Source organism: Acanthochromis polyacanthus, chromosome 2 (assembly GCF_021347895.1).
Source record: "Acanthochromis polyacanthus isolate Apoly-LR-REF ecotype Palm Island chromosome 2, KAUST_Apoly_ChrSc, whole genome shotgun sequence".
Taxonomy (NCBI): Eukaryota; Metazoa; Chordata; class Actinopteri; family Pomacentridae; genus Acanthochromis; species Acanthochromis polyacanthus.
The window spans coordinates 40,925,338-40,938,124 of NC_067114.1; the positions used below are offsets into that span (position 1 = coordinate 40,925,338).

Consider the following 12,787-nt stretch of genomic DNA (forward strand, 5'->3'; position numbering starts at 1 on the left):
TCAGTATTGTTATTTTTCTTACATTAAATTTCTGTTGAGTGTTTTTAATTCAGTAACAAAAGCTTAAAGAGCAGTATGTTAATAAAAGTCATTATTTTTGCAGTGGCTGAATCTTTCGGCTGATAACATTAATGAAAAATAAAAGCACTCAGAGAGCACAGTACTCCGCCAAGGCTGACAGTCATATCAATTTTGACGGCTGAAATCTTGAAAAAATTTGTGGCAGAAATCACGGCAACATAGAATGTGTCCATTTAATATAGATGTACCCACAAACTAAATGAGCTTGCGCTGAGCACAGGCGTGTTATGCATGTGTACATTATGTACAGATACCGAACCGCATGGCTGTAGCGGGGGCGACGGGAATTGATGGGACTCAGAAACACCCCCACAATTTCCTCGTATCATTTCCAACGGCTAAGTCCTCAACGGTCAATTTGTAGTAGAATCACAATCATGTGATCGTCAGCAAGCAGCTGATGTAGTGTTCACTTGTTGTTATGGTTACAGTGATGCCGTGCCGCTAACTCACAATGATACAGAAATCTTTAACAAATCAGTGGATCCAGACTATAAGCCGCATCACTGCCAAAATCTAATCACTGGGTTCTTGTGTCATTTCTGAACTTCCCCAAAAATTTCATCCAAATCTGTTAGTTTGTTTTTGAGTAATGTTGCTAACAGACAGACAGACAGACAGACAGACAAACGGACGCCGATCATCACATAACTCTGCCGAAGCTCCACCCCGTTGGCAGAGTAATTATCATCATATCTAGATGCCACTTTCTTTGTGCTTAGAGTAACCTAAAAAAACAAACCCAACACATCAAACAGGGCCAAAGCTGATTATTATTAGTAATCAGTTAATCTGTTGATAAAAATCAAATAAATGCGCTGCTTTGGATCTGATGCAGCCGCCTTTCTGTCGGTAGAGCCCGGTGATTAAATCCATGTCGGTCCTGATCTCCTGCTGTTGTGTCAACTTCTGTTAAGGAGAACACTGGTGAGAATCAGGAGGAGAGAAACACCTCGTAAGCCAGACGACGGTCAGTTTGCTTTGACTGTCAACAGGAGTCGTAAAACTGAGGAGAGGTACAACGTGTGAGTTTGTTTGAGCAGTCCCTCTGAGCTCTGGACCCATCTGGAATCCACATCCAGTCGTCCAGCTCTGCTCTGCGAGTCCCAACATATCCAATAAAATCCAGGTTTCATGGTTTCCTCGTTTGAGCTTTGATGGTGAGACCGACGACAGGTGAAGATTTACCGTTTGTTGGTTTTTCATTTGAAAGAAAAACAACAGCAGAAAGTGACAAAGACAGACTTTCACCAGGAATCAGAAGAAAATATTTATCAGTACAAATGTTAAACAGTAGCACCTTCAAAAAAGAACATTGAGTTGTGTTTTTTCTGTTAGTTTGCTTTTTTGTGTTTGAAATATGAAATATTTTGGATCAAACAATACCATGAAAATAATGTCAGATGAATAAAGTTAAGGTTAAATTGACGATTCTATGCCACAAATAAACCAGGGTGCAGTTAAGTTAAAGGTTGTTTAGTGTCAGCGGAGTCTATTTAATGTAGCACACGTGCAGTAAATAGAAATCAAATCCAACACATCAGCAGAATTACAGCTAAGTCTCTGAACAACACTTAACAGACTAATAAAAATACCGTCGCCTGGTTTCAGACGCTACAAACTGGTCAGGATCAACTCCAGGCTGGATATTGAAAACTCTGATGAAACATGAGATGGAAACGGATTTAAGAGCTTTAGTCAAACTTTTAAAGGAAAAGAAGTCTGGAGTGAGGACAGAAAGTATAACAGCGATTATGTTGGGGTCCAACTGATCGTCACAATACTGAATAATAACTTCATTTTATTCGTTTATTTGATAGGGACAGTGCACATTAATGAACGTCTATTTAGACAACAATGGACATAAATATGTCGGATTATAGCAGTAATGCTAACTTACATCCACAGTCCCTAGGGTTTTGCAAACAGGACAAAAAAGGAGGATGCTCAGAAACAAAAGAAAACGAGCAGAGAAGCAGAAGAGGAGAGTTAAACATAGTAAAAGGTTTAAAAAATGCATCAATACACCAGATAGAAAAGTAATACGACCAAAAAAGCCTCGTGGAACTGAGGAAAAAGAAAACAGAAGTTTAAATAATGAAGACAAATGTAAAAATAATTTTAATAATAATGATAAGTGAATAAATAAACATGTAAATAAATAAAGGGCAAAAGAGAATAAAACAGCAAAATAAATGAAATGGACAACATCACAAAAGCAAGTATGTAACAATGAGTTTTAAGAAGTGATTTGATCTTACACACGTCACATGTTTGTTTATTTTCTCACTTATTTAACAATTAAACCCGTTGCGCTTCAGTGTCCCGCCAGCGGTACACTTTGAGATCTGCATAAGCAATTTGCTAAATGTCTGAAACTGCAAAGGCGATTATACAAACACTATACACCGATGGAAAGCTTAGATTCTCATGAATCCGCCGGTATAAACCACTTTCAGATGTGATTACCACAGCGGGTAATATAAACACATTTGTCCGACAAACAACGAACATCCATCCATCCGTTCTCTATACACGGCTTCAACATACACAGCGCGACTCACATTTCCGGGTTCATTATTACACACAGACGAAAATATTCCACAAAAAACAGCCATAATCCAACCTTGGACATCCAGACGAAACAAGCCAGTAAAATATTTGTCCAAAACATGTCTTGAAGTCGGTATATAATCCACGAATACGTCGTTTCCAATTTTCGATTTTTTGTACTGAAAATGGCTGGAATTGACTGCAGCTTAAAGGGTTAACTTTGGAGTCAAACTGAGCAAAGCAACATAAGACAGTAATAGAAAAGTAACTCATAAAAGATAGATTAAATACACTAAATCATATAGGTCAGTCTATTAATAAATAAACAGATTCAGTTAAAAAAGTAATAATAATAAATTAGATAGATAAATAAAATCAGTAAAGGGTCCGACTAAAAAGGTGGTTTTTGAGTTTGCTTTTACAAATAGATCTTCAGAAGGCTGCACCAGAGATATGGACCGTCTATATCGGCATTGTGAAGTCTTTCGGCCACATTAATGACGTAGTGAAAGTCTGACAGCTTGACAGCCGTCTTTGAAATGCAGGAAAATTAGGCAACTTTATTAAACAAAACAATGAATTGAGATTTTTTTTATCAGATTTTCCCATTTCAAGCCGTAGTTTCTGCCGCCTGGTTTCACTGTTAAACTGAACCTGAGAGCTTTAAAGTTGAAAAATAACATTTTCACGTCTATAGATACATTTTGTCGACTCTAGGTTTTTATTGGCACGCAAACTCTGAGCACTCCCACACATCCAGCGCTAAAATAAAAGCAGAGTCGATGGCGTAACATGGGAATAAGCAGAGGAGTGTTTTTCTCAGGCATCGCAGTCATACATGTGTGATGAGGATTTTTGAGAAATTAGGGAGGGTGAGGCTGTCATTAAATAGCAAGAATGAGAAGCAGATATTACTCCACTAATCAGCAGAAAACACAAGAAAATACCCTCAAAGTGTCACAAGATAAGAGGTGACACATCTTCTCTATCTGACTGCATGGTTGAGGTCAGGTCGAAGTATTTTGCATTAGTTTCAGTTCTTCAAAGTAAAGAGATAAAGCACATGAAGGCACACAGGCTGGTGAAAACATTAAAGGGGAACTTCATTTTTTTTCAACCTGGGGTCTGTTTTCATATGTCATTTCATACATGTGAGTGATGAGAAATGAATTTTTGACATAGCTCCAGTATTTAGCCAGGCAGGCAGCTTAGCAGCTCAGCTAGCGCTCGGCTAGCAAAAAGTATGGGGCAACTTGCCCCCCTGCGTCAAAGTCCGCCCTAATGTGCTTTTTTCCCCACACTGACCGGCTCGGATAGTCTCAACGAGTGTCCCACAACATACTAGAGATGAGAAGTGAACGAAAACCTCCACATTACTTGCCGATCGCTCTTTGTTGTGGTCTGTATCCAAATCTCAGGACGCTAGAAAGCAAATCTCGTTCCGAAATCGTGCGATAGCTTGCGCCAAAACACCGTTTTGAAAAAAAAAAGCACGTTAGGGTGGACTTTGACGCAGGGGGCAAGTTGCCCCATACTTTTCGCTATCTGAGCTTCTAGCTGAGCTGCTAAGCTGCCTGCCTGGCTAAATACTGGAGCTATGTCGAAAATTCATTTCTGTGAACAAGAACAGCATGGGTCAACATTGCCAGGTAGTAATTACGATGCCACTCCAGTAAAAAAAATGACTCAAAACAACTTCATACAAAGTACTCTGAAAAAGAATCCTAGTTGTGGATGCTGTTACTGCTAAAGCTGGTCAGTCTTCTTCACCGGTTGATAAGATACCCAAAGTCTGTTGTGCATTGTGTAGTATCTCAGGATGGTAACAATGCTAAATCCTCCACATGATCGGACCCTTTTAATTTATATTAATCGAAGTCACAAGTTTGATCTTTTCCTATATACAGGGGGGTCTCAACTTACGGCGGAATTCCGTTCCTACGACGCGAAATAATGCGATTTTTGTCATAAGTCAGAACTTTCTCGAAACGTAGCACAATCCAAGGCGGTGTACAACTGGTGAATGTAAACAAAGCCGTCTCATAGCTCTGTGTGACGATGTATTCATCCGCTCCGCTCACCAACTAGTTCCCACACAAAACTTGTTTTAACGTCGTAAAAGCTGTATCAGAATGATGGAGCAGGACTTTCTAGATGGCGATGTAACCACAAAACGCTGTACGCTGTAGTCTCTAAATCCTGCTACATCATAATCCTCTGAGCTCCACTGTTAAAAACACTTCAGTGACTCACTTTTACTACCATTAAAGCACACTGAAGGTCATTTTGTCTCATCGATTCCACATTCTGACTGTATTTTAAGGCTGTAAACACAATAATACGATGATATGAAACATTATGAGCATGAATGTAAAAAAGGGCCTCTGCAAATGAACTTTATTATTATTATTCTGCATTTGCTGGTTTATTTTCTGCCACTAGTGACACCTTCCTTCGCTGCAGCCTTTGATTGCGCTGCCATCAGCCTGTTTTGAATGCATCCAAAGAGCAGACAGAGTCAGGGGATCTTCCAAAACGATACCAGCGCTCACCTCAGCTAGAAGGGCACCGGTCTTAGATTTCACAAGCAGCTAAATTTAACGCGGCGCTTTCCCATTAAGCTGCAGAAGAGAGTGTGCGACGTGAGCCGAGCTGTCCCATACCTCTGTTTTACAACTCTGTAAGCATGAAAAATCCCACGTTTACTAGACGACACAAACATAACGAAGCACTAAATACGTTTAAGAGAGCAAACACAAGAGATGTAGTGTGACATCCAAAGATTCGGGTCAGTTTAAAGTGAGAACCATGAATGTAACCTGTTTTCACATTGATAAAGTACAACATATTCACCAGCTTTTCATGTCTAACACAGAAATACAAATTCTTAGTATCATAACATATGCAAAGTAGTTTTTCCATGTTTAGAAATAATGCAATAAATTCCAAATTAAATATATTTTCCTTCATTTTTTTTAATGAAGGTTAATTAAAAATTAATATATTGTTTGTTTTTGGACAAAATCCCACTCGTTGAACGCATACATGTCAGAGTTTCTTATGTCCATCTTCTACAAGGTTTGTTATTTACCTTTTTACAAATAAATATGATTCTCTAGGCTTCTGCAGGAGGCATTTAATGTACAATATTGAAATAACAATCAGAAAATAGAAGAAAAACGGTTTGATTCCAACAGTGCAACCAAAATCAGACAAAAACAGACGACCACCTGTTCACCTGTTTGGACAAATTGTCTTGAGCTTTTGCCCAGTGATGAAACACACACACAAAGGGGGCGGGCCTCCTCAGATCAGAGGCCTGATGACGCTGTGACATTACGACCTCCTCAGCAGGACAACAGACTGAAGCCGTAAAACTTAGTGTCACAGCAGGAGACGATTCTAAATATTACAACTCGCTTTGTTAAAACCTCTGTGTTGTAGAAAATCAGTCATAATGTATTAAGAAGATTGTACATGAATGTAAAAATGAGTGTTGTGACATAATTTCAAAAAATTCTCTAAAAAGCACCATTTCCAGTGATGTGGAGCTTCACTTTTAGAGAAAATGATTTAAAAGTGAATGAAATTAATGTAAAGATAAACATAAATGAATTGGATGTTTATTTGCTGCTTTAGGACAATTAAAGGCAGTGAAATACACAAAGCTGTCTTAAATTGGTAAAAAAAAAAAAAAAGTACAAACGATTCTTAAATAAGTGTATAAATACAGCATTAATTGAATTTTTGATTATTATGATTAATAATAATAATAATAATAACACATAATACTTCTGTAGCGCTTTTTAAGACCCTCAAAGATGCTTTACAAAGTAGGTAGGAACACTAAAATAAAAGAAAATAAATAGAATATAGTGAGCATATGTCTCTTCATGGATTTCTTTAATATGGTGAGTGAAGAGAATTCTCTGATTACAGCTTCAGGTCACTGTTGAAGACATGAAAACACTCCAACAAGTCTTAAACTGTTAAAGCAACATGACAGAAACTTTATTATGTATTTAACAATATAAAATGAATTGGAATTTTAGCTTCGGGTCAAAGTTAAAGGCACTAAAATATCAAAAACTGCCAAAATAAAATGAATAAATCTTAATTAAGTGGGGTATTATTTGAAAAAGAGCTCTAAATGATCATGTTTTGGTGCTTTGATAGCTTTAGTTTTTTGCTTACTATCACAGTTTCTGTCCCATTATTGGTAGTAATGATAATTATGATTGTAAGTGGAATAGTAAGTTTAATTTGTTGTGTTTGAGGATTTATTTTTGCTAGAAAACACAATCTTTATGTAGACTTTTTGGAATGTGTCTGTATTTATATTATTATTGTTGGCAAAAAGCAGATTTCATGTGTAACTTTTTTGGATATTTAGTTAGTTAAGCTGCTCTTTAACATGTTTATTCTTGTGGCAGAATGATGACTTTTATAGCAGTTCCTCAGTGAAAGGCACCAATGATCCATATTCTAGTTCTTGATTTAGGAAAATGTTTCGAAAAGTAATCATCATCTGTGAGTTAAATCACTTAGTGAGGAACATAGCATTTATTTATAACAGCAGACTGAATGATTTGTGTGAAGAAGAGCTCTAAAATATCATGCTTTGGCACCTAGATAGCTTTAGTTTTGCTTGTTTAATTTGTTGGGTTTTAGGGTTTTAGATTGTGTTTTTTGCTAGAAAACACAATCTTTATATGACTTTTTTTGAATGTGTATTTGTGTCTGCATTTGTATTTTAATTGTTGCAACTAGCAGGTGAAATGTCAGATTTTGTGGGTAGCTTTTTTAGTTTTCTAATTAGTTAAACTGCTCTTTAAAATATTTTTTCTTGTGGCAGAATGATGATTTTTATCACAGCAGATGCACTTATTTCTCTGATCCAAATTTTAGTTCTTGAGAGTAAAATGTTTAGAAAATTAATCATAAGAAAGATGTTTAATACCTGTGAGTTAAACCACTTAGTGAGGAACACAGCATTTATTTATAAGAGCAGACTGAATGAATGAAGAGCTCTCAAATGAGGCAGAATGATGACTTTTATCACAGTTCCTCAGTGGCACTAAATTCTCTGATCCATTTTTTAATTCTTGATTTAGGAACATTTAGAATCATAAGAGGAATGGTTTAATATGTATGTTAAACCACTTAATAAGGAACACAACAATTATTTAGAACAGCAGACTGAATGATTGTAAAGATGGACCTGATTGCTGCTTTATTGCTTCCTTTTTGTTGCTGAGCTTCACCTCAGTGACCCCTCATTACACAGTCTCACACCCCTCAGCTGATTGGTCGGTTCCAGCAGAGCCCCGCCTCCTCAGCCACGGCTTTATAAAGAGGAACCAAACCCAGGAGCTGAGGTTACTCAGACTGGCCCTTTAAATGCTCTCAGCTCCTCACTGGGTTTATTTTAATCACCTTTCTGTGCAGTTCAACCTGTGGTGGACTCTTTGGGAGACTTTTTCTCTTATCAGAAGAACCTTTCTGCTGCTCTGTGGGAGTCGCTGCCGAGACCGATGGATCTGTCCGACTTTCCCTTCCCTCTCTCCTCAGCCGACGACCTCTATGACCCCTGCTTCAGCAGCGGCGACCTCAACTTCTTCGACGACCTGGACGCCCGGCTGCTGCACGTCGGCCTTCTGAAGTCTGAGGACCACCTCCACCACCACGTCCCCAGCGCCGAGGAGGAGGTAGAGGAGGAGGACCAGCATGTGAGGGCCCCCGGGGGCCTCCACCAGGCGGGCCACTGCCTGCTGTGGGCCTGCAAAGCCTGCAAGAGGAAGACGACTCACGCCGACCGGAGGAAAGCGGCCACGATGAGGGAGAGGAGGCGGCTCAGTAAAGTCAACGACGCCTTCGAGACCCTCAAACGCTGCACGGCCTCCAACCCCAACCAGAGGCTGCCCAAGGTGGAGATCCTACGCAACGCCATCTCCTACATCGAGTCATTGCAGGCGCTGCTGAGGGCCGGACGAGACGACGGCTTCTACCCACCGCTGGAGCACTACAGCGGGGAGTCAGACGCCTCCAGCCCCGGATCCAACTGCTCTGAGGGGATGGTGAGTTCAGGAGCAGCTGAACAGTTAACAGCAGGAATATAAGGAATCAGCTGTTGGTGACCGCAGTGATTCAGTTTTGATGAATTTAAACCTCACAATGGAAATGTTCTACACTCAAACGTGACATAAGCACTTGTTCAAATGCTGTTTAAAGACATAACACAGCTGTAGTTTGTTTCGAAAAAGGCATTTCAGACTTAAAGTAGGGAAAAAAGCAAACCACTATGGTGTGCTTTTTCCCGAAATTAAATCTGAAATGTTTTTATTTTTACCTGAATTCATTTGTTTTAAAAACTTATCAGCACTTTTCAGCAGCTACAAATCTGTGTCACCTCAGGATATATCAGTCTTGATCTATAGACGCTAACACATGCTAAAATGTAAAACTAAGAGTTGCATGTGTTCGGACTGAAGGTTTTAAATCTCAACTCTTCAGGATTTTAATTCAATCCTAAATAAATCGAGCTGGAACAGAGAGTTGAAGGTTTTTGATTGAGTCACTATTATTGACTTTGGATGTTTTTTGTTTCCAGATGGATTTTATTTCTCCGTGTTCAGCCAGAAGTGAAAACAGTGACGCCTCCTTCTGTAGCCAGACAGCAGATGGTGAGTTCTTTAGTCCTGTCACTCCTCTAATATCGTAAGTTTTTATTTTACTACAACTTGTTTCACTTTCTTTTTATGTAAAGTTTCAGTTTCTGCTTTGATTTTTGCCAGTCTTTCTTTAATAAGACCAGTTTATCCTCTGAAATGGCTTCAATCTTCTTAGACATGACGATTTTCCTCATTAATAAAACTAATTTATCCTTTAAATATGTCTACATTTGACATAATTTAGAACTCCTTTATGAGCATAGCTTAGAGAGTTTCACCCTTCCTTAGTATAGCACATCTGCTATCTCCTTTTACTCTAAATTTAGGTGGCCTCTTTACTAAAAATACTACAGCACGTTTGTTCATTATTATAACGTGCCTGTTATTTGATTTAGCAGATGTTGCTGTAAACTAAAAACATCACACCTCCTCTTCAACCAGTAGATAGCCTGTTACTTGAAGATGAATTAAATGAGCCTAAATTAATTGCAAATCAACATAAAAAGCTATTATTTGCAAGTTATTAAGTCATTTTAACTTGGATATTTTAAACTGAGAGCAAACATCTGTGCATGTTGGAACTATATCAGCTGGTAGTCGCAGCACAGTGACTGCTGAGGACTGAAACAGATGAGTTATCCTCCAAAATGCTGCCTCATCGACAGTTCGTTGCGAGTAAATGTTTAGTAAAATGTTAAATATGTAAAATACTAGTATAATAGCATACACTGTTAAAAACTTTACTTTTTTTAGTAAAACTGTGGCAGCTGTGGTCACCAGAACACTATTGTAAAATTATGGTGAAACATTTTCTTCATTTACGGTAAAGAAATTCTTTGATACTGTTGATTTCACAGTGAAAAACAGCAAGTGTTTCATTCCATATTTTACTGTAAAAAATTTAACCTTTAAAGAAATTTTACTTTTACTAAAATCTTACTAAAATTTACATCAAAGTACCAAGAAAAAAAAGTTTGACATATTATAAATATTACGTTATCAGCATAGCTGTTAGTGTATTTACCATATTATGTACATTATTAGCAATGACATATAGCTGTCATAAATATTAAACCATATGTCCATTTTTAACACAAAAGTACAAAGGAGTTACAAGTAGCTCCTTTAGTGCAACTTTATCTCATTAAGAGCAACTTTAAATAATATAGAGCAACTTTAATTACTGTTGAGCAACTTTAATGTATAGCAACTTTAATACAGAGCAACTTCAATTAATGTAGAGCAACTTTAATAGAGCAACTTCAATTAATGTAGAGCAGCTTTAATGTATAGCAACTTTAATTAATTTTGAGCAACTTTAATATAGAGCAACTTGAATTAATGTAGAGCAACTTTAATTCATGTACGTTACTGTTCGGAGGTTTCGGTATTTTCATGTACATTTTCAAGTAAAACTATATTTTATTTAAAAATTAAAACTTTTCATAGTAAAATATGGAATCAAGCACATTTTTATCCATAGCATCAACAGTATAAATACATGTCTTTACTGTGAGCGAAGAAAACGTTTTACTGTAATTTTACAGTTGCGTTCTTCTGGCGACTGCCGCTGCCAGAATTTTACTGTAAAATTAACTTTTTTTTCTTACAGTGTACTCTAATCAGAAAATCTTTTTGCAATTGTGTTAGAACATGAAATTGTCTGAGTGATCCCAAACTTTTGTACCTTTCTAAAAAAAACAACAACAACAAGAACAGAGCCAGGAACTAATTTCTTCTTTTTCTTCTCTGAAGACCGCAGCAGCAGTAAGACGTCGCTCATTTCCAGTTTGGACTGTCTGTCCAGCATCGTGGAGCGGATCAGCACCGACCCGGCTGTGGCCCCGTCGGAGACAGCGTGGTCCCCCGAGGCCCGGATCGCCTCACAGCAGCCCTGCAGTCTCCAGTCCACCTGCTGAACCGAACAGCGTCTACGAGCCGCACTGAAGCCAACAGAGACGAAGACTCAAATTCCACAGAGACAGACTTAAACCTCCATTTTGACGGAGGAGAGTGAAGATGGCATCATGAAGAAACACTGTAATATTCCTGTTTTCTGCAGTAAGTCGCTGAAATGAGACTTACACTTGTTCATAATACTGCCTTTTCTCCTAAAGTTTGAGTCGAGTTTCTTCAGGTTTTCTCCTCCTGGATGAACTGAAGGCTGCAGAATTCTACCAGAGGACCTTTTCCAGACTGATTTCTGCTGATAATAACTGAGGACCACTTGGTGCCGCCTGCAGTAAGAGCTGACTGTTCATAAAATGTGAAACAATACATTCAAAGGATGCTCAGATTGTTGTGTAATATGTTTCTATATTATTTATGAGTTCATGAGATTTTAATAAAGAAATATTTATATTGTGACTCCTCATCTCCTAATCATTTCATGGTTTTTATCAGTAATTATGTAAAAAGCTGCAATAACTGAACTTTTCGGCCTTTTTAGGGACACAGCATCACCTTTCAACTCAACACAACAGCTGTTTATTTACAAATCCAGCCGTTACGGAGCAATTTAATCGTTCAGAGTCATGTTTGTGTCCACGATATCAATTTATCTCTAATATTCACTTCTTTTTTTGCTGTTTTTGGTCTCCACCAGCTGCTGAGGGAAATCTCTGACTCTACAGCTGCATTAGTTCGTCTCTTATTGTGTTTATCTACTGTTTTACTATGAACAGTGGATTTTTAGAGCTTTTTCTACAAATATTGCACTGAAGTTGCAGAGGAAAAACAAAAACATTATAATGTCCCATAAAGCTCATGGAAACTTCTGTATCTTGATAATAATAATCCTTTATGTTTTTGTTTCTATAAACGAACCCTTCATAGTAATTGTATCCATCAGTAGCACAAAAATAATTATTATAGCAGCTGTAAAGTGTCGTAAAGTTTCTTTTACACTGCAGTGGTGTAGATAATGTTTTCAAAGATGCTAAATATGGGTGGATTTTGTGTAAATATGTGTTTAACAAGATAAACAAGCTTGTTACTTCATTCATCTTTTGCTAAAGCTCATGTAAAATGAACTGTTCTTGAAAAAATGGGGAATAACAATATACTAGAAGAGATTATTTGTGATCTGCTGAAAAAAAAACTGAAATGTGGTGAACAAAAAGTGAATGAGCTTGAATTTTCTCTATTTCCAGTAAAATTATTGTCACAAGTAACATAAATACTTCAGAAGCCATCAGGTTTAGACTTAAGAACAACAATATCATATAAAACAAGAATATGCCCATTAAAATGGTATTATAAGTTATAATACCATTTTAATGGCATTATTCTTGTTTATGTGCACCCCTGATTATAACATTATTAAAACAATAGAATATTTTACTAAAGGTTAACTGTAGAGGGGCTGCAGAGTTTTAACAGTGGTTAGCGCTTTCGCCTTGCAGCAAGAAGATCCCCGGTTCAAATCCCGGCCTGGGCCTGGGATCTTTCTGCATGGAGTTTGCATGTTCTCCCTGCGCATG

The 12,787-nt window shown here is 37.7% G+C and overlaps 1 protein-coding gene across 1 annotated transcript; it reads left to right on the forward strand.

The window, feature by feature from the left end:
• Positions 1–8,038: 8,038 nt before the first annotated feature.
• Positions 8,039–11,627, forward strand: LOC110951633 (myoblast determination protein 1 homolog). The gene is given in 5 exon segments (XM_022194808.2): positions 8,039–8,711; positions 9,245–9,317; positions 11,061–11,150; positions 11,153–11,173; positions 11,176–11,627. Coding segments are annotated over 5 exon segments (804 nt in total). The 5' UTR covers positions 8,039–8,168; the 3' UTR covers positions 11,253–11,627.
• The last annotated feature ends 1,160 nt before the right edge of the window (positions 11,628–12,787 follow it).